General features: G+C 38.1%; 1 protein-coding gene across 2 annotated transcripts in view; it reads right to left on the reverse strand.

Annotated features, from left to right (window-relative positions):
• The window catches only part of OXCT1 (3-oxoacid CoA-transferase 1), a 137,680-nt gene that overhangs the window by 57,577 nt on the left and 57,287 nt on the right, over positions 1 to 22,816 (reverse strand). For both annotated transcript variants that reach the window (XM_025924102.2, XM_086677968.1), the window contains exons 8-13: positions 15,518 to 15,625; positions 14,136 to 14,250; positions 10,680 to 10,774; positions 8,665 to 8,713; positions 2,314 to 2,386; positions 1,630 to 1,705 (exon numbers count right to left, since the gene is read on the reverse strand). In XM_025924102.2, the coding sequence (XP_025779887.1) occupies positions 1,630 to 1,705; positions 2,314 to 2,386; positions 8,665 to 8,713; positions 10,680 to 10,774; positions 14,136 to 14,250; positions 15,518 to 15,625 (516 nt within the window). The remainder of the gene's footprint in view (positions 1 to 1,629; positions 1,706 to 2,313; positions 2,387 to 8,664; positions 8,714 to 10,679; positions 10,775 to 14,135; positions 14,251 to 15,517; positions 15,626 to 22,816) is intronic.

The following is a 22,816-nucleotide window of genomic DNA, read 5'->3' on the forward strand; positions in this document are numbered from 1 at the left end:
AGCGTCTGACTCCGACTCAGGTCGTGATTTCACAGTCCGTGAGTTCGAGCCCCACATCAGGCTCTGTACTGACAGCTCAGAGCCTGGAGCCTGTTTCAGATTCTGTGTCTCTGTCTCTCTCTCTCTCAAAAATAAATAAAGGTTAAAAAAAAATTTTTTTTTTAAAAAAGTCACATGCTCTACCGAATGAGCCAGCTCGGTGCCTCTCTGCCTTACAGTCTAACTGTGATTTACGATCATTCTTTAATATGCTGGTTCGCAAACCTGGCTACAGATGGTAATCATCAAAGTTGCTTTTAAAATGCCCAGTGCCTAGGCTACATCCCCCATTAATTAAATTGAAACCTCTGGGAGTGGGATCCAGGCATCAATAGTTTTTAAAATACTCAGGTGATTTTAATATGCAACCAAGTTTGAGAACCAGGGTCTTAATTATTCAAACCTTAAAATAATATTTCACAGTATATTAGATCAAAAGAGCTAAAGACAATCTCTAACACTGTCATCAACTATATTAATCCACCTCCTCAAAGATTACTAGAGGAAAATATCTAAGTGATTTCAGAAAAACTCTCAAATCATAGAACACCAGCATCAGTTACTTAAACAAATTCCTAGTAGCTGATGATATAGAAAAACACACAGAAATCCTGAAGTACACATCCAGAAAGAGTAACCTGAGCAACCAGCCAAAATGAGTTCATAATCATGGACATGCACTCATTATTGTTCCCACAAACACATCACAAAGCAACAACCTGGTATGTAACAAACCACACTCATAAATTAAGTCAACTGATTATAGTCCTTTTTCCAAAGCTAATTCTATGCTTTCTTCCCTGATTTAGGTGATTAGTAAATAAAACTTTGCATTTCAAATACATGTTTAAATATCACAAGTTTTGAATTCCATAAGAGAAGACAATGTGACTGATTACCTATGAGGTCACATGACCAATTGGGAGGGTTTTTTTTTTTTTAATCACTATGAATGAGAAAATACAGAATTAACATAAAATTAATAAATTTATTTTTGCTCTTTCTAGTTATAAAAACTTAGCTATAATATTTGTATTTCTTATTTTTATCAGAATTAGCCCATTTATTTTTATTTTTTTTATTTTTTTATTAAAAAAAATTTTTTTTTTAACATTTATTTATTTTTGAGACAGAGAGAGACAGAGCATGAATGGGGGAGGGTCAGAGAGAGATAGAGACAGAATCTGAAACAGGCTCCAGGCTCTGAAAAGTCAGCACAGAGGCCGAAGCAGGGCTCGAACTCACGGACCGCGAGATCGTGACCTGAGCCCAAGTCGGACGCTTAACCGACTGAGCCACCCAGGCGCCCCAGCCCATCTATTTTCAATCTTCCCCAATTCTCTGTTCCCCATGGAAAATTGTGTTTTAGCCCTGATCCTGCCTTTTTAGTCCCCTAGCAAACAGGCAAAGCCAAATAGTTCTCAGTAGCTGTTTTACCAAAATTTGACCCAAATATTAAATGTTATGAAAATGTTTCATTTTTGTAATAATTATATTGTGCTCTCATAGCAATTCAACAAGACTTTTCTTAGTATTTCAAAAATAACTACTCTGACCCAAGCGTAAGTCAGAAGAAAAATGCGTACTTACAGGTATCATCCAGTTAGCCAGGTCACCATATTTGGAAACCTGCATTGCTCCTAGCATTGTTAGATTCACATGGCCCCTGAGAGAGAAAAAAGGAAATATAAAGCAAACTTTGTAAGCTTTATGTCCCATTTGCTTGAAACTGCCAGCAATTAAAATAATTCTATAGCCACCAAAATAAATTTGCTTTCTCCTACCCAACACCTGATTTCAAAATCAACCAGCTCAAGCTGATATAGAGAAATAACCATTAAGAGTTCTTTTAAAATTATAGCCTATATTGTCTCCAAAAACAAATAGAAAACAGGTGTACACAGTTGAGTCTGTTTCCTTCAGTAAGGGAGAATGTGGCTTGCTTTGAAGGCAAACGCTAGCTAGAAAATGAAAACAATTTTGTAGAAAATGTTAGGATCCTTACAAAGAACTTTAAAAATATTTACTTTGGTATACTCAGCACACAGATATAAATTCCATTTGGGGGGGGGTTCTTTTAATAACTGTGAGCTGAATGTTCCAATTCCCAACATTCAATGTGAATAATTTCACATCTTGGTGCAACTGAACGAGCCCATGAACATTTGCTGGCTGGGAGACGTGGCTATGTTTCGGAGTCTTGCTAACACGCTCAGAGGATGACTCAGTTCATTCCACGCCATGTGAAACACGAGGGGCTCCGTTGTTACATACCCTCTAATCATTGCAAATGATTCATCACTGGAGAAGTAAGAGGCTCCTGGAAGAACAGTAACTGTTTCCTTGCCTAAACACACATACACAAGAAAGGAAACAAAGGAAAGAAAAGGCTATTAGATTTCTAAGAGTGGAAATCATGTAGAGAGAGGTCTATACTTTCTCCATTTCCTAAAGAACTAAGACCTCTTTAACCAAACAGCAGTGGCAGTGGGGTTGTGGGAGATCCACTGGGAACTGTCACCCTGTGAAGAGGAGTATTTTGTCACAAGTATTGTTCAGATTTGCCCTTGCATGGTGATAATAGAAAGACCAACTTTGAATTTTCTTATTGTTTTTGTAATTCTTTACAAAGCACCCCCTATCACCTCTAACCATTTCTGCCTCTCCCCAACCCCCACTCCCTCCACAAGCCCCTGCTAAATGCTGATGACCGTGAGGGAAAAAGGAGCCCCTGGGATGCATCTAGCAACACTCTAAGTCACTGGAGCAAAGAGATTGTGTGCAAAGATATGCAACTTGGAAGGAAATGACACAAGAGATGCTCCTCAGATATTTCTTAAAAAAAAAAAAAAACAATAAATAACCTAGAAAGTAAGGTTCCCCCCACCTAATTCCTTAACATCATCAGGCCTGAATCTCTTCTTTTAATCTTTCTCTGCCTCATATTTCAACTCTCTTGTTCCTCTAAGTTTCTGTTAAAATCATAGGACTTTGATGAGATCAGGGAATAACATCCTAATACTGGCTCATGTATTTAATGGTAACTGTTTTTTTTTTTTTTTTAAGGGTAACTTCTAAGAGGTCCTCTTGGAAAGATCTCAGTCAAAATGTACACCTCATAATTAAAGAGCTGAAAAGGATCTTCAAGTTCATCCTGTCCTCACACAACCAACAGTATCACCTGACTTGTATTTCAGCTGCTTTCTTTTTGTGCTCTATTTCCTGTGAGTACGGTGCCCAGGAGAAGAATCTGGCCTCAACCAGAAAAGGACTCACATGCCATTTTGCCAAATAGAAGTCCACTGTATGAGAACACCTCATGCATTATCCCAGTGTAATAAAGCAGTCAAATAGAAGGGGAAGAAAAGTTATGATACCGGGTTGGAAAAGAGAAAAGCTCCCAGACACAACAGGACTAGGGTGGTCAGATCATGCCCAGCTGTGCAACACAGCTGTACCCTCAGCTTCTCAAGCCTTGCCTGAAAGTTAAATTCTCCATCAATATTCCTCTCTATTTGAGCTTCAGTAGAGAGAAACAGTCTATTTATATCGTGCTGAAATATTTATTCCCAAAAGGAATCTGATTCTAAACAAGGGAAACATTTTCACATCTTTCAAAATACTGTAAGATGAAAATCTTTGGAGAATACTTTCTGGTGTGGTCAGGAGGGGCTTTTTGGTTTAGGATTTGGAGGATTAAATGAAATAAGGTATGCAAAGTCCTTACTCTGGTACCTGGCACAGAGAAAGGACTCCATAAACACAAGCTTCATTATTGTCACTACTATTATATTCCTCACTCCGAACCTACTTGTAAAAGAGATAATGCCATCGCCCTTCTAGGGATAAATGCTACTCAGCAACTGGCTTATGTGGCAGAGTTATACCGCCAGCCTGGGAACTCTAAGCTTCAGGATAGGCATGATACAACTAAACTTGATCCTAACACAACTTCCATATCCAGTATATTTGGTTCCTGACCAGTCCTATGAGGTGCAAGGGGCAAGAATGTATAGGACAAAAAAGCAGAGAAACATAAAAATCTCAATTCTTTGTTCTTCACATGCTAAATCACAATGACTTCCAAAGGGCAATCTCCACCAGCTGACAGTACGTAGAAGGCATTATTTATCGCTCACAGGAAAGTTGGAGATCAGTGAGAGAGTCTTGGCTCTCCCCATGTGATTTATGAAGCATAGTTTTATTTAAGAGCCCGGAAAACAACTCTCATAAAATATAGTTATTGTCAGGCACCTGCTAATACATTCTGCAATCTTATAAATTACATTCTCTGGAAGCCAAGTTAGTTGTCAGTATTTTTAAATATCTAATATCTAAGTAAAAATAGATATCCTAAAGTTGAATCCATGCTCTCCAAATACAATGTCCAAATTTGGTCAATAAGTAACTGTTATCAACAATACAATCAATATTTTAAAGGAAAAGAACTTTCTTATTTGCCTATTCCTTATTGACTTCTGTTTCCTCCAGTTTTTCTCTGCATTTGTCTAGATCCTTTCGTAATATTTGGGCAAACACAGTTATTCAATTTCACAGTTACTGAGTCCTTGGGCTCATGATTTAACATGTTGTTTATTCAATATCAAGTAAAATGTCTGCTATGTGCCTTGGTGTTACAAACCAAAACACAGACGTCGTAAGCTAATGGTTCTCAAACTTTAACACCAATTAGAATCACATGGAAGGCAGATCTCTGAGCTAAACTCCCAGAGTTTATAATTCAGTGGGCTTGTGATGAGTCCTGAGAATCTGTTTCTAACAAGTCTCTGGTGATGCTGATGCTGATGCTGTAGGTCTGGGGACCACACTTCGAGAACCACCACTCAAAGCAAAAGGAATATACTATTCAGCTAGAGAGACAAATATACACGAATAATTATAAGGCAAAATGAAAGACACTAGATGTGTTACAGGTTCAAAGCAGGGGCATTTCTGAGGATTTGGAGAGGACAAATGAACTGGAGCTTGAAGGACAAGTGTAACACATTTCAATAGGAAATTACTAATAAGGAGATGGGGATGCAGAAAGAAGGGGACAGAACAAATGAATCTGATGATGCATGCAGGAAGAGCAAAGGCATGGAGAAAGGAAAGCATGAGGCATGATCAGAATAGACCACTTGGGGGCGCCTGGGTGGCTCAGTCGGTTAAGCATCCGACTTCAGCTCAGGTCACGATCTTGCAGTTCATGAGTTCAAGCCCCGCGTTGGGCTCTGTGCTAACAGCTCAGAGCCTGGAGCTGCTTCAGATTCTGTAACTCCCTCTCCCTCTACCCCTCCCCTGCTCATGCTCTGTCTCTGTCTGTCTCTCAAAAATAAATAAATGTTAAAAAAAATTAAAAAAAAAAAAAAAAAAAGAATAGACCCATTAGTCCAGTATGGGTGGACACAGAAGTCCTTGAAGGGTGTAGTGGAAGATGAAGCTGGAGAGGGCAGTCCCAGCCATTAGATACATCTTGAACGCTGTACTATTCGTTCCTTAGTCTGCAGGCCTATGATTCTTCAGCTGTGGCACGAGGACCTCAAGAGAAGGCACTATTGACATCTGGAACTGGGTAACTCTTTGAGGGGAGCTGTTACATTATTGTAGGATAATTAATAGCATTCCTGGCCTCTACTACTTGCCAATAATACTGGCAATCGAAAATGTCTTCAGACATTGTCAATGTCCCCAGGGGAATAAAATCCCCCACTTGCTCATTCAGAACCACTGCCCTAGAAGCACATGACAGGGGCCAAGGATATTTATAGGCCATGGGGTTAACATGGTGGTTCTTTCTAAAGGAGTTTTAATCAAAGGTAAGTCATTTAAAACATTATCTGATACTAAAATAAGAAAACTTGGGGTGCCTGGGTGGCTCAGTCAGTTAAGTGTCTGACTGTTGGTTCTGGCTCAGATCATGATCTCACAGTTTTGCAGGTTCAAGCCCTTCACAGAGCCTGTGTGGGATTCTCTCTCTCCCTCTCTCTCTGACCCTCCCCCTACTCACGCTGTCTCTCTCTCAAAAAGTAAACTTAATAAAGGAAAAATTTTAAATTAATTAAAATAAGAAAACAATTAAGAAGTAGAGAAGAATGTGAAATGTACATTCATACGAAAGCTAAGGGGCACCTGGGTGGCTCCATCGGTTAAGCATCTGACTTCTGCTCAGGTCATGATCTCATGGTCTGTGGGTTCAAGCTCCACATTGGGTTCTATACTGACAGCTCAGAGCCTGGAGACAGCTTCAGATTCTGCGTCTCCCTCTTTCTCTCTGCCCCTCCCCCACTCATGCTCTGTCTCTCTCAAAAATAAATGTTAAACTTTTTTTAATTAAAAAAAAAAGAAAGCTAAAACATGAGACTGATTGAAAGTTGCACAATTGCATTGGAATATTGCAAATCTTAACAGGACCTCTGAAATGCTGCTGTCAGCACTGCCTTCTGAACCTTTGTAAAACTCAGGTTAGGAGTGGGTTCACCTCAATGTGTAGAGGAAAAGGCCAGGGGCCAGGACAGCAGGCTGTGTGTGAGTCCAGTCCCTAGCAATGGGATCTTGAACACATCACATCATTTTTCTGTGCCCCAGTTTCCCAATCTGTACAATAAGTTTTTACTTAAGGCTCAAATGGTATATAACACGTGTGAGAAAGTATGCCACAAACCAAACAGTGCTATGCAAGTGGCAATCCATTTTTACATAACCCATGAAGTCATTATTTAGAAAAAGGGATCCTTAGAAATAGTTATCTAAAAATTTTAATACACTGATTACACCCAGAAATGTAACTCTTGGTATTCATTCCAAAGGATTTCTGTAAAAATCCTTTCAAATTAACACAAACAATGGCTCTTGCAGGTAACTTCCAAATCTGAAGAGTTGAGGAGACCACAAATATATATTCTGGGTTCTTTAGCTCAAACTATTTCCTCCCTAAATTAGGCAGCTCCAAAATCAAAAGCAACATAAATCCCAAAAAGAACTTCGATGAAGGAGCTGAAATATTATTAAACTGATTTGCAGCTTGGCTTCCCAAAAGCAATGAATTATTGTTTTACAAAGCAGTCAAAGATTATACAATGTATTTCAGAAGTTAAATAACAAAACTAGTGGCTTCATTAGGGTTGAGCTACTCTTAAGCTCATGGAATCAGAAATAGGGCTACTGTCCAATAGTCACTGAAAAGATTAACTACTTTTCCAAGGGAAGTGGGTTTTATGAACTAAGGCCTAAAATTTGGAAAATGGGAGTTATTCATTTTGCAAATAACTCACTAACATCATAAATTAATTAAACCAAGCAGCAAATATTTTCACAGATCAATGAGCTATTGCTAAAGGGTACAGTACAATTAAATTACAGCCTTAGTTAAATGTCATTGCTTTATCACAGTGGGCCTTTCAGGGTTGAGTCGTGTTAGCTAATTCAACTATTCAACCAGAAGCAGTTTTACTTCCAAAAATTCTAAGTATCAAACATCAATTCTGCTTGGCACCTCGCCTTTATGTTCAGCTAATACTGCTTCTCTTCTGAGATTTACATGTACTATTTTTGAATGTGAAATAATACTTTTGTGGGGGTAGAGTGAATAAGAGTAAAAGGGCAAAGAAAATCATGCTAGGATATAAAAATCAGCTTCTTATGAGCAGCCCCAATCTAAGGATAATCTTCAGCCCCAACAGGGTGGCAGTGTTACCTCAAGCATGGGCAGTGACAATGACCAGATGGTCTGGCTTGTTTTTTCTCCTCTAGGCTGCTACCACATGCAACTCTATGTCACAGTCAAATTAAAAAAAAAAAAAAAAAAAAAAAAAGGCAAAGCATGTGCATGTGGGAATAAAGACAGGTTGAGTCCCAGTTCAAAAAAACTCCATTACTCACATCACTGGGTCACACTGAGTGGCAGAGTACATCATTCAGCACCCTTGAACTCTTGAAGAATGCTCTCCTACTCCAATGACAACTAGGGGGACAGTAAATATTGCTCAGAACAAAAACCCCAGTGTGCCAGATCTTTCCTTTTGCCTAGATGGATCCACTTGTCATCCCATCATAAAAAGGCAGACACATTTCAACCTAGGATTGGCCAATGGAAGGCACAAGCAGAAGATCCAGCAGAAGAGCCCCCATCCCTGACCCAGATTTCTGCAAGATGGCTGTTTCTCTATCCAAGACCATTGCTCCTATTAGGTGGCCCTCTCCCACTACTGTCCCTTAAGGCCTCGGGGTGACAATAACTCCCTGTGGTGTTTCACCATCCTTTCCTGGTTTCCCTCAGTCTTGTTCATACCCTTGTAAACTGTTCTTTCCTTTAATTCTATTCGTTACCCTATTTGGGAGTGCTCTATACATATAGCCAGGACCCTGACTGATCTATCCACCAAAGCTCTTGCCACTATATGTAACCCCACCTACAATTTCTCCCTTATCTTATTCTTCCCTAAACAAGAGACGATAAGCACACTAGACAAAAGATTAGGAAGTCCTCTCTCCCCTCCTCAGTGAAAAACACAGTGGAGCACTCTCCAAGAAAAGATAAAGAATCAAGCCCAACTCCTTACTCTTATTTGCCAAAAAAAACCCTAAATTAACAGCATTGGAAAATCACGTAATGAAGGAGTTTACCTGCATTGATTAGATCTGCATCAACTTCATTTTGTAGCGGATATGGACCCTGTCAAAGCACAAGTTCAATTAGTAAAAGAAGTTCTTCACTGAATCATACACTAAAATTGTAATATAAATGACTTCTCTAAAAACGTTGGGAGGGGCGCCTGGGTGGCGCAGTCGGTTAAGCGTCCGACTTCAGTCAGGTCACGATCTCGCGGTCCGTGAGTTCGAGCCCCGCGTCAGGCTCTGGGCTGATGGCTCAGAGCCTGGAGCCTGTTTCCGATTCTGTGTCTCCCTCTCTCTGTGCCCCTCCCCCGTTCATGCTCTGTCTCTCTCTGTCCCAAAAATAAATAAACGTTGAAAAAAAAAAAAAATTTTAAAAACGTTGGGAAATTACTATCAAAAGACTTGAGGTGAACCTTTTAAAAATAATTCCAATGTTTTCATGGCTGTTTCTTCTATTGATTAGTCTTTCCTACACTAATAACTGTGATAAACAAAAACTATTTCCTAAAAATTACCAAAGTTTGAAAGAAATGTTAAGCTATTAGAAATATAGGTCAGTAAAACAAAAAGTAATTATTTAGTACCTATTATGCAACCAATGTTATCCATAAATCTTCCTGGTAGTAATCAGTGACTATAAACAAAATGGCTGCCTACTGGACTGGAAGGATCTGGAGAGGCAAAGTTTCATATTTTTTGGTATACAGCATCTAACAACCCGAATTTGGAGTCCTAACCTTAGCTCTCACAACACCTAAGTTGTGAAGCTTTTATTTTTCCTTTGCCTGGTTACTCTCAATTTTGCTTTTTAATTTTGTATGTATTTTTACAAGGCACCTCTACATTACTTCAATCGGGTGAGTAGTTTCATAACATAATATATAGTAAACAAAAGATGAGGAAATAGAAATAGGGAAAAAAGGCACAAGACAGAACCAAAAATGAGGAAATTCTAACATACTTCCAAAAAGAGGGACCAAACATATATCATTTAAATAAACTGAAGTGGCAACTAATGTTTTAGGACTATGTAAATTTTCCTTCAAACATTGACTATTGGTAAGATACACCTTGTCTTCAAAATGAGGGAACTGGTCACTCTATAAATAATCACATTTTGAAGACATGTGAGTCTTTGATGGTAATATGAATCTGCTTTTATTCAGACTCATGTAAGTTTTGTGCTTTTGAAATTGGTCAAGATTACTGCCTCGATCATGTCAACCGTATGCTCATGATCATTATTCATGTTTTAAAGACTGGATATACATCTTACATATGGACAGTTTTTATTGCACTAACAGTTAAGATCTACTGAGAACAGAAGATTAAAAATCTTACACATCGGCCAAACTATAAATAACCTCTGCCACAGTTAATATTATTTAAAAAAAATGTCATCCAGGAAGCAAAAGTATTTCTTAATATAATATTGAATAAAAAGTATGCACGAATTCTATGAGAATATTGAGCTCATCTGGAAGATTAATCTTGAGGAAGAGAAAAATTCTTCCCTTTTGAACAACCTGACCTTGAAATGACAATTAGGTGAGAGGAATTTTTGAAATTCATCAACTGTCAAAAAATGTCCCTGTTCCTCAAGTAAAAACCTTACTTTTCAGTTACTCATCCAGAATCTTATTGATCATTATAATAATACAGAATTTTTAATGACCTTCATTATCTTGTCCAACCACACAAAAGTTAGAAATAGTTATCTAAACTGGACACTGTGAGGTCTCTCTGAGGCAGGTACACTAGGGGAGGTAGACAATGACAAGCTAACATAAGAGGAGCAGTCAGAAAGCTCACATAGTCAGGGAACTACCATCTCCTACATGAAATACAACACTACATGCTCACAATTACCACTGTTTTATGGGGGGAAATATTTTATTATGATGTTAAAAATATAAAAAATAAGGTGGGGAACTTTAAGCTAACAACTCTTAGAAGATTTCATTGTATAGACTACTTCACTCTCCATCGAGACTGGATAAAGAAAACTTTAATTTTGGTCTTACCAAACCCAGGATTCCATTTTCACTTTGCAGATGAACTGTGATACTTGGGCTGATAAAGTTGCTGGCCAGAAGCGGGATTCCTATGCCCAAATTAGCTGGGGAAAAAAGATGTTAAGGTCCACTGCAAAACAGGTAAAGAGATTATGCCACAAATCTCCTACATATATAAATCTGAACTTCTCAATTCTAAAGGCACTTGCTCTGAATATAATCACTGACTACATTCTCCCATCATCCTTGAGGCACTATTCTCTAATTTTTTTTTTTTTTTTTACGTTTATTCATTTTTGAGACAGAAAGAGACAGAGCATGAATCGGGGAAGGTCAGAGAGAGAGGGAGACACAGAATCGGAAACAGGCTCCAGGCTCTGAGCTGTCAGCACAGAGCCCGACGCGGGGCTCGAACTCACAGACCGCGAGATCATGACCTGAGCCGAAGTCAGACGCCCAACCGACTGAGCCATCCAGGCGCCCCTCTAATTTTTTAAAGAAAGAAAATTTCTAATTTCAATAACATTAATATGCTTTCCCATAAAGATAACAAAGTAGTGGCTTCAGAAGACTAGCCAAGAGGTCATTTTTATTGTAAGGCATATTTTATATTCATTAATGTGCTTAGCAAACTTGAACTGATGTTATTACTACTTATTATGACTGATATATTATTAAACATGGCTTGACCTTTGTTTAAAAGCAATTTTCACTATTTAAAACTCCAACTAAAAATAATGATTTAATATTCTCAAAAAAGGCTATCATTTTTAAACTAAAAAGAAGTTTTCTGACAATACCAATGTCTGCCCAAAACTGTAACTATTCCTTTGGGTCACTGAGATAACATTCATTGGTAAGTGAATCTTCTCTAGGACATAAAAGAAGGGGGAGGCGTGTAAGTTTTAGCGAATATAATTGAGACCATATAAAGAGTAGCCGAGTGTTGAATCTTCTTCCTCAAATGACCAAAACTGGGTCCCGATTTGTATGTGATGGTGTAGATTTAATCTTGCCTCTCAACACAAGCAGGCTCCTCAGATCAGAGATACACACACACTGCCTGGAACTGCTGTCCATGCTCTCCTCGACCACCACACGCAAGCCAGAATTAGTGCAGAGGATGACAGCACTCTGATGAGATTCCAGTAACAGTGAGATCTTTGTGAATCAGAGCCGGAAAAAATAAAGTTTGTATGTGCTGCCGTGTTACAGACTGCAAGGGGGGCAGGATGACTCCATGAACCAGGTCACTGCTCACAGACACAGGAAATCGATGAAGCTATGACAATAGCTACTTAACTCATCTACAAATCACAAGCTAGCATAGTTTGTACTTTATTTCTCACAGTGATGTACAGACCACATTGAGATATTATTTCCATTAGGAGTGAGTATTTTCAGATAAGGGCAACCTACATTACAATGCTTCTACGTAAATGCTTTCATTGTATTCTATAATTTTTTCAGAATGTGACACAGGAGGAGTATTCTTCAATACTTTTTAGTGGGTCAAATGCCAGGGGTAAAGAGGTCTATGTACTCTGGGTTGAGAAAGAGCAGGTGATATGGGAAGACCATTTATATGAACTGACTTGCAAATATTTTTCATAGGTAATAGAGTAACGGTGAATAAAGAACACCTAGAAGCCATTAGTATCCAAAATTAGTGTTATCATACAGTAAGTATTTAAATATCAATGGGTAACCAAATGGCTGGAGGGGAGAAGAAATCCCAGGGCCTATGGGGCGCCTGGGTGGCTTGGTCGGTTAAGCTCAGGTCATGATCTCATGGCTCAGGTCATGATCTCACGGTCCATGAGTTCGAGCCCCGCGTCGGGCTCTGTGCTGACCGCTCAGAGCCCGCAGCCTGTTTCAGATTCTGTGTCTCCCTCTCTCTCTGCCCCTCCCCTGTTCATGCTCTGTCTCTCTCTGTCTCAAAAATAAATAAACGTTAAAAAAAAAAAAAATTAAAAAAAAAAAAAAAAAAAAAGAAAGAAATCCCAGGGCCTAGCTTTTACCTGCTAAGTTAACTTGGTTGGCTCTATATCCTGCTGATAGAGGAGCTGAAAAGGAGGCACTATTATATTCCACTCTCCTATGTGAACTCTCACCATAACACAGGGCATAAACTGGAAAACAGAGAAAAATGAGGTGGTTGGGGTAAAAAGAAAGTTTTCCCAGTCAGTATCAGTCTGAAAGATGATATTCATGGACAGGGAAGCTCGCAGAATGTAGACTCTTGTCATGTTTCTAGTTCCTCCTGTCCTAGGCCTTTAAATAAGGCCATTAAACAAATACTAATTTTATCAAACACTATTTGTATTTATATGCATTACTTGTTATATGAATTATATAGTTCAATGTTTGATGTACTGAAAACTAGCAAAATGGTGAAGAGGCTCTCACACCCAAAATATGAATAATAAGGGACACCTAGGTGGCTCAATCAGTTGAGTATCCAACTTCAGCTCAGGTCATGATCTTGTGGTTTGTGGGTTCAAGCCCCATGTAGGGCTCTGTGCTGACAGCTCAAAGCCTGAAATCTGCTTTGGATTCTGTGTCTCCCTCTCTCTCTGCCCCTCCCCTGCTTGCACTCTCGCTCTCTCTCTCTCTCTCAAAAATAAACATCAAGAAAATTTTTTTAATCTGAATAATAATTGTACTACATTATCTCAACCTATCTCTTTTTTTGACAAAGTATCTAAAGCAGAATTTGTACTGTCCATTGAATACCCTTACAAAGCATTAGACATAAAAGGGTACGCTCATGGGATCTTTGCAAAGGAAACAAGCGGTTGTTAAGAAGTTGAATCTTCTGTTTCAATGAGTATGCAAATGTCAGAACACAGAAAAAGTAAATAGCACTGTTATAACTAGTACTTCAGAGATTTGAAACCTTCATCTTGGGTAATCTCTTTTCCCAATAACCTTTAGCCAAATGCCAAATTGTACTGAAATCCATTGTATATTAGAAAAAAGCTAAGCAAATTTTAGTTGCCATTTTGCTTTAAGAAGGCAAACAGATCATAATTCTAATTTCATATACCTTGATATCTTTAGGTTATATGACACATTTTGTAAAAATTTATCCATTGTTTTTAAAAATTACAATGGACTAGAAAACAATCACTATGCAGGAGGCCTAGGCACCTGATGAATATAGAAAAAGTGAGGGAGGTGCTCCTGAGTGGATCAGTTGGTTAAAGGTCTGACTCTTGGTTTCAGCTCAGGTCATGATCTCATGGTTCGTGGGTTCCAGCCCCACCTTGGACTCTGTGCTAACAGCACTGAGCCTACTTGGGATTTTCTCTCTCCCTCTCTCCATCCCTCCCCTGCACACGTGCACTCTCTCTCTCTCCCTTTATTTCAAAATAAAAAAATAAACATTAAAAGCAATTTTAAAAAAAGACAAGAAAAAGTGAAGGCTAGGTCTCTGCCCAGTCCCAGAAAGATAAAGGATACCATACATGCCATCTTCAAATTCAAGAGCTGCCCGCTTGATGATACGTTCCCTTACATTATCTCCAGGTTTACCGGATTTGGCTTTTACATCTTCCTCTTTCCGGACTGATAAACGCTTTAAAATAAACAGAAATTATTCATGATTGAGGTATACCCTGTATTTTATCACTGCCGAAATCTAAAATTTTATTGGAAAAAAACGTAGGTCTCTTCCCTTTACTAAAACTATGAGGCAAATCTACAACAGAGAGTTTTTTTTTTTTTTAAAGAATAACATGGGTGGTATTTGATGACAGAAATAATTTTTTAGAAAGTGAAAGAGGCCAGATCTGTTTGAAGAGAAAGATGTAGCTGTTCTGTCTTTTTGAAGCAAGTAATCCCTCTGTTGCCATCACACTGACTGCTACTACTATTAGTCTTAAGACTTCTACAACTGAATTCTTCTCAGGTGCTCAAGGATTGAGCCAGAGCAAAGAACAAGGAACAGACCTTGGGACTCTGTTTTTGCCGGGCTGTCAGAATGTGTTTACCAGGTGTCGCTATTGCCAATTGCATATTTCCACCTGAAGAGTCTGGAATGGTTTTGCTACAAGCGCATCACAGAAATCATAAAAATATCCAAAAACCAGCCAGGAAACTATTTCCATTACTAAATCTTCTTGACATAGACTCTGGTTGCTATTTGCAAATGTCCCACATCCTCTCTTCTTAGTCCCTTGAACTTAGTTTTAGATTGCAAAATGTCTTTCTGTTTGATGCAAGGTAGAGGGTATCTCTGATTCCCCAGTATCTCCCACTGCATGCCTATTCTGTTGCTGACCCCTAGATAATTATGAATTTTGATACCAATTTTGGTCCAGCTGAGCATTCTTCATGCTCTCAGTAGCCTTAGAACATCTCCAATGCCCCTGATGCCTACCCCTTGCCATGATCTCATATCTACCAGCTGCCCAGAGCCCAACACTGAGGGGAATGACTTTCTGGACTTTATACACTGCAAAGCAACATTAAGATTGATAGACATTTCTGAATAATCAAACACTAAGAGTCCAGCAGGGCTAAAGCCTTCCCTACCCTGTAGAACAGCCAGCCAAAACTATGCAGTGTAATAAATTAGGACAGTTACAGAAGCCTGGAAGACACAGCCTAGAGAATCATGTAACTTGGTGATATACACTTTCGTAAACACAAGGCACTAATGGGCTGGACAATAACATAGATGATCATGTCCCCTTAGGATGGACACATGAGAAGCTCCTACTAAGATCCAAAGCAGGACTTTCCATTCAGCTTTAATTTCCTATCATCTGGAATGGCCCCAGGGGCACATAATCTCTGATAATCAGATTCATAAATTCTAACAAAGAAACTAATGCAATTACCTCAATCCTTTTCTCATATTTTTCTCCCTTTATAAGGCGATGTACATAAATCTTAGGAATATGGATGTCTTCTGGGGCAAATGATCCAATATCCACAATTTCTTCAACCTAGGCCAAGAGAAAATAATTAGTGAGAGCTTAAACTGAAAAATTTTTCATTTTGAAAAAAGTCCATGCATCTGTATCTTCAACTTAGGTTGGATATACAATGTAAAATACACATACACACACATATGTGTATGTATGTAGGTGTGCGTGCATATATATGTGTGTATGTATGTAAAAGAGAACATATATGTATAAACATACATATATATGCACGTATACAAAAGAGAGAGAATACACTACACACAGACACTTCTGGACCCACAAAAAAGAAGAAATTCAAATACATGTGTCTGAACATAAAATACAGAACATAAAGCTCCAGAACTTAGTCTCTGCCTAAAAGAGCCTCAGTTACAAAGTTGTCAAATGGTTTCCCAGTACAGCTGCTTGAACTTTCACAAATTGCAGTTCAACTATGGAAAACTTGAAAGCACATCCCTTAAACCCTGATTTTCAAAATTAATGGGAGATTTATCATATCAAAGACAAAAATCTGTAACAACATCTGCTTGGTCAATTGAAAAGCTTTTTAAATATAGATACAAATGCTATCTGTAACAGTTTTTAATTATTTGTTATTAGCATCCTAGGATCGTGATAGAACTGCAATTGCTGAAATAATTTTACTTAAAGACAGATCATTAATTTCAATATGGAAATTCAAAAAGGAAAATATTAACTAATGACTAGAAATGCTCAATGTGATTAGAATTAAAGTCATTTACAGAGCAAAAGGGCATTATATAGCAGCATGGAATGCTCCTAGTTAGTCTGCTACTTTATAATTCATTTTAAAAAGGACAAATGAAGGGCAAATTGTATACACTGTATATTAACTAATTTGACAATAAATTGTATTTAGAAAAAATAAAAATAAATAAACATTAAAAAAATAGATATCAGCTGGGGGAAAAAAAGGACAAATGAAACAGTATCTTTACGTCAACATAAAAAGAACCTCAGAATAACCACGATCAAGAAAAACTAAGGTCAAACTAAGGTCAATGTTGTTGGGGTCAAAGAACTATCTTTCTGGTGCCAAGAAAAAATATTACCTTGAAGACTGTTGGGTGCTCAGTTAGTAGATGTCATATCCAAAGCAAAGAATGATTTCCTTAAATGAACTTGCGCAAAGTGACCTGTATGAAACGTGCCTCCTGAACTAAGAACTGAACTCTCCAGAGGTCTTTGAGGTCAAGTAGCACTCTTTATGCTATTCTACCCTGTATGCCCACGCCACACTCCTCCTCCAGTGAAAGCATACCAGGAATCACAAGAATCATTTTGGTTATTATGCACTGCTCCCAAATAGCTGAGAAAAACAGAACGTGGTAGATAAAAGCTATCTTTAATGATAATTAGAAGGATCTTAATGAAAATCAAACAAAAACTCCAAGGAGGAGTCAGTATACATATGGGCATCCAAGCTGAAATAATGGGTAGAGATGCACAACTGCATTCATCTGAAAATGAGTTAGAGAGAGGCTAGGGGACTCCCCATCACTGTTATCTGTACCCTCCCTCAAAAACTTCTCTATGCTCCAGTAGTTCCCACTCAGGGTGGTGACCAGGTAAAGAGGAGTAGATACCAGAAATGCAGAGCAGCTAAGCATTATGCAACTTCTTCAAGTACTTGGAACTTTTAGCCATTAGGGCTAATTCACATCTTTATACTTATTCAATTCAAGCCTTCAAAGAGTTTCGGGACTTAAACAATTTTTTTTATACATTAACCCATTAACCCTGAGGATATATATGAAGACTTAGTATTCAATAAAATATTGGCCATACCACTTGTTACAATAAGAATGAGCTGGAAACAACCTAAATCGTCAACAACAGGATAATGGTAAAATATATAGGGTACATCCACATGATATATCAATATTATGCTTTCATAATACTTAATGACATGTCATAAGTTAATGTTTCATAAAAAGTAAGATTTTGTATAAATAACTATTTAAAGATATGCTCTTTGGCATAATTGTCTCTCTACCCACAAAAAAACAGAAAGGAAATACACAGAAATGTTAATAATTATTATCTGAGTAACAGTACCAGTTATTTCTTTTCATTTTATTTTGATAATCAAGGGGTGAAAAACTTAGTTTTTTAAAGATACAATGGACACTAAGTAATTAGTTTCCCAAACCAGAGAATACATAAATGGAGGATGTCATAAATTCCTTAATTAGTTAGACATGTACCAAAAGGACACATTAAAAAAAAAAAAAAAAAGAAAAGAAAAACCAGGGAGACTCAAAAAACAAAAACAAAACAAAACTGTGATTTCTAAACTCTAAAAGCACTTACAACTTTATGAAATGAATTAAGGAAACTCTTTTGTCTACTTTTTTAAAGATAATGCCAATTATTCTCCACAGCCAATGCTGTTCCAAAAGTCCAGACCCTCATATCTTGTGCTTGAATTATTGTAGCAGCTTCCTAATTGGTCTCCCAGCCTTTATCCTTCAGCAGGAACAAGAAACGTAAAGGAAAATAATAACACTTATCACTTAAGCTAGAAATGCTGATGGGAACCAGTCACTTTTCTTCTGATTCCAATAAAGAAAGTTTTGACAAAAAACATCAAGGTAAGACAAAGTTTCTTTACCAAGGGTAACGACATCATGACTTTCACAACAAATAGGATGAAAGAACGTGTTCTGGTAAAACAACTGACGAAAAGCAGGAATCTGGTTGAGTGTCATCAGTTCTATGCTTTGTCATCCTAATAGAAGTGATTTTCATATTGTAGAAAATGCAAGTACAGCATTTGTCAAAACAATATCAACACTCCACAGTACTGAAAATTTCTATACAAAACTCAAAGCTTTCTTAGAGTTGGTTAGCAGAGTTAATAGCAAAGGAAGAAAATATTTGAAGTACAAACCAAAAGAAGAAAACATATGTTTTCAGACAATCTGTGAGAAGAGTTTTAAAAAACTGAAGAGGCAGAACTATCTTAATGCTAGCTATCGAAGGGACTGAAGCCTTCTGTGCAGGCTTTGTGTGATTTTGAGAAAGAACAGTAAGGAAGAACCAAAGTGGGGGAAACAAGTCCAGTGAGATCAGGTGATCACATAAGAGCTAAAAGAAATCTGAAAAGAAAGAGATGAATAAAATGAGGCTGTAAAGAAAAAAAGTAAAAAGCTCACAAGAACACTCACTAACAATGGCAGAAATGTTCCTCCTGAAATCAGAAGTGGGGAAGACAGAAAATAAAGAACAAAGAAAAAGTCTCAGTGCAAAGCAGTGAGCATATTTAAGTTTAAATATGCTCAAGATGGAGGAAAGGTAGTTAAGAACAACCCAGACCTCTGGCTGGCGCTAAGCATAGTTCTTAGGCAGCACCATCTGGTTCATCTAGAAACCCAGACACTTGTGGCTTCTCTAATTAGTACATGTCTTCAGTCATTAGCAGGAAAATAGAGGCTAGGAAATGTTAATTATTATTGATTTGAACTTTGTTTTAAAAGGTTGCTTTCTCTGCCCTATACCCTTTCTACTTTATAATTCTGAAAACTTTTATTTTAAAGCTCAGACAAGGATAAGAACTCATCCTTGGGTGACAATGTCTTTGTTTTCACTTGGCAAATATTACTTATATCTCAGGTAAGGGAACAGAGGAGCTACAAGGCAATAACTTTCTCATGTATTTATTTTATTTTAGTGGCAACCTGAATCTGTGATAGCCACAAAAAAATTGGGCCCTACGCTGCAAACCTCACAGTGATACTAGGTGAGGGCTGTTTGATACTAGGTGAGGGCTGAAGGGGAGGGATCACACTGAAGGTGTTTTTCTGGAGTCATTTTAACTTTCAAAACAGGTTAGGATGAATTTCTTCTGGCAAGAAAGAAAAAAAGCCAACAACAACAAGCATTAATGTCTAGAATCATGAAAAACACGAAGTGATCCCAAATTAGGAAAACCTGTGGAAGACTAGAAAAATGGAAGAGGGAGGCAATGAGCCATAAGAGAAAACATTACAAGTTAGATGCAGAGGTGCTCTGGATGTCTCTGGGTCAGATGAAGAGAAAATGTGGAGAAAAAGGGAGGTCAGCATGCAGGGCATACTTCCCAAGAATCCAAAGGAGCAAATCAAACAAACAAACAAAAACAATAAAAAAAAAAAACAATTAAAAAATCCAAAGGAGCAAGAAGGTGCATATTGTATTAAGCTTCATGCTAAGAGATGATAAGATTAGTACAAAAAATATAAGATAAAATGGCATGGAAGCTAAAAGGACCTGGAACAAATTACAAATGGTCTTAGATATCTATATATAAATGCACAGACTGAAAAGATGAGTAGCTAGGCTATTAATGAATTTTCAACCTTAATGACAGTGGTAAATATGATTGTGCAGCAATGACTGAAACCTTATTGACTGGATCTCATACCAATAGATACTCTACAATGCCCAGTGAAAATAAGCTCACAGAACATGTTATGTCAAGAAAAATATGCACATGCCTGGGAAGCCACAGACCTAGTGATGAAATGTGGTATATTTACTGTGAGTTTAAAAAGATATAGAATATCGCACTAATGGCCATATAATCACAGTGTTCTCCAAACTAAAGATGTAGAGGATGTATTTTTAGTAGGAATGTCAAAACTGGCTCAGAAATAAGACAGTCATATCATGAGAGACACTAATTATTTGAATATCTCTGATCATCACATTCCTCTGAAAATTTCTATAATGCCTTCTGACAAGTTCTGTATTTTAGAATGAACAAGTGAGAGAAATCATGATTCTGGACCTCTACTAGATAAGGGTAACGAATAAGGATAAGCTTGGTAAAGTAGAAATGATGGAATCCCTGAGAGAAAGTGACAATGTAAAATTGGAATTTGCGGTGGCCTGGGAAGTGAATCCTGGACATAAGCAGAAATGTGTCCTGGTCTTTGAAGAAAAGCAGACTGGAAAAAGTTGAGAGGAAAAAAAAAAGCAGAATCAAGTGGTCAGAAACTCTAGAAGACAAAGAGACTTATGAGGCTTTTGAAACCCCCATTCTGATAATACAAAAACGGATCGCCTTGATAATGAAGAGAATAGCATATAAAGAAGAGTGTAAGAGGTATAACATGGCTAGATATGTGTTTCCTCATATCTTACAAGGGCTCATACAAAAGAGACACCAGCGTGGTCTAGAGCAATGGGAGTCACATGAAACTTTGAGAGGTGTGTCAAAAGGTACAAATCGGAATGAAACGAGTCATGTCCAAAATGTTACAGATGATGAAAGTGGTTTCTGGGATGATTTTGCTGTTGCTGATGGAGAATTCAGAAATGATAATCACCACTGCTTGAGAGACGACAGAAAAAAAGTGCCGTAGTTCAATTCCATTTTGCTCCTGACTTCCCCAGTAAGGAGAAGGAAAGGGCAGTACTAACAGGGCTAAGGAGGAATTGAATTCCAAGAAGAGATAGATAGATAGATTCTCTGAACTAATACTAGGCTGCAGACCCACAAAAATTATAACCCAGGATTCTTAAAGGGCCTGAAAATATGGTCAGAGAATTACAGCCAAGTGAAAAACGGTAGCAGTGTCAGCAGGTGGAGAGAAGCATATAGACTTCTTTCCGAAAGAGGGGCTCAATTCACAACAGTATTCCAAAATGGATTATTGCACAGATAGTCTGTAAGGTCATTAAACAGAGAAAAGACTATTGTGAGACAGCAGTACAAGTTCCCCCCAGACCACACCATGCAGAATGAACTTCATTAACTTGCAGATCAGGCTAGCACACTGGAGAGGAGAAAAGCAGAGTGGGATTTCACAAAGAACCTAACCAAGTTCGTCACAAAAGTTTTATAGACTCAGCAGGGAAATAGGACTTGGATACATTCACTTAAAATCAACAAATACGAATTAAGCACATACTAGATACAGCAATGAAGAAAATAGATAGGAAGCCTGCTTTGATGTGCAAATAGTAGAGAAGTACTTGAAGAGTCACAGAAGTATTTGCCGGCCTGAGAAATCCTTAGACATCTCTAATGCTGTAGTTTTAACTCTGGGGGAAATGTGTAGTTCTTTATGAATCCAATGAAAGCCACACAAACTACAAAATCCTTCATGAGATTTCAGGTGTTTGGTCCATAAACACCACCCTCCCGGCCCCTGCTCCTACTCTTCAGTGTCAGCTAGACCCCAGATCAGAAGAGAAGCCCTAATCTAATGGGCTGAGGTCTTTGGTCCTATCCTGTTCAACATCTTTATCAAGGCCTTCAATGAAGACACGGAGCACATTCTGAGTCCACTGTGGTAAGAGGAGAGGGTCTGGGTGCAACAGGCAATTCTGAACAGATACAATTCCATCTCTGTAAGAGAAAACAATCTCAGGCTTAGGACTTCCAAGTATGTTGCAAAAGTCTGGGTGAGAAAAACAATATTCAAGGGGTCCAAACATTCTTTTTTAAAAATTTATTTAATGTTTATTTACTTTAGAGAGACAGAGCATGAGCAGGGGAGGGGCAGAGAAAGAGTTCAGACACAGAATCTGAAGCAGGCTCCAGGTTCTGAGATGTAAGTACAGAGCCCGATGCGGGGCTCAAACTCACAAACGAGGAGATCATGGCCTGAGCTGAAGTCAGACGCTTAACCGACTGAGCCACCGAGGCACCCCGTTTGTTGTGGGGTTTTTTGTTTTTTGTTTTTTTTTAATGTTCAAGGGGGTCCAAACATTCTTAATGCTCCAAGGAGAGTCTCCCCTGGGGCAAACCAATAGCTTTACACCATAGTTACAAAGAGTCAGTTTCTCCCTCTTATAATCAAATGAGTTCTTTCTTGCAATTAAAACACAATGCCTAAGATAAAATTCTGTCTAGTTTTCATAGTAAGAATAGTTGTAGTCCGCCTGATCTGATTAGTTTCTTTTATATGGTATGTACTATATTTTTACTTGACATCTTGTACTCATTCATGTTTGCCATGACAGTATGATTTTTCAGTCCAATTCCACCTCCATTTTAAAGCCCTACCATTGCTTTTCTTTCTTCTTATAGCTGTACTTTTTTTTGTTGTTGTTGTTGTTTTTTTTAACGTAGGCTCCACATCCAGTTGGAGCCCAACCCGGGGCTTGAACTCACAACCCTGAGATCAAAACCTAAAATGAGATCAAGAGTCACATGCTTAGTTGACTGAGCCACCCAGGTGCCCCTAGCACCTTTTT

Source organism: Puma concolor, chromosome A1 (genome assembly GCF_028749965.1).
Source record: "Puma concolor isolate L17-30 chromosome A1, mPumCon1.1.hap2, whole genome shotgun sequence".
NCBI lineage: Eukaryota > Metazoa > Chordata > Mammalia > Carnivora > Felidae > Puma > Puma concolor.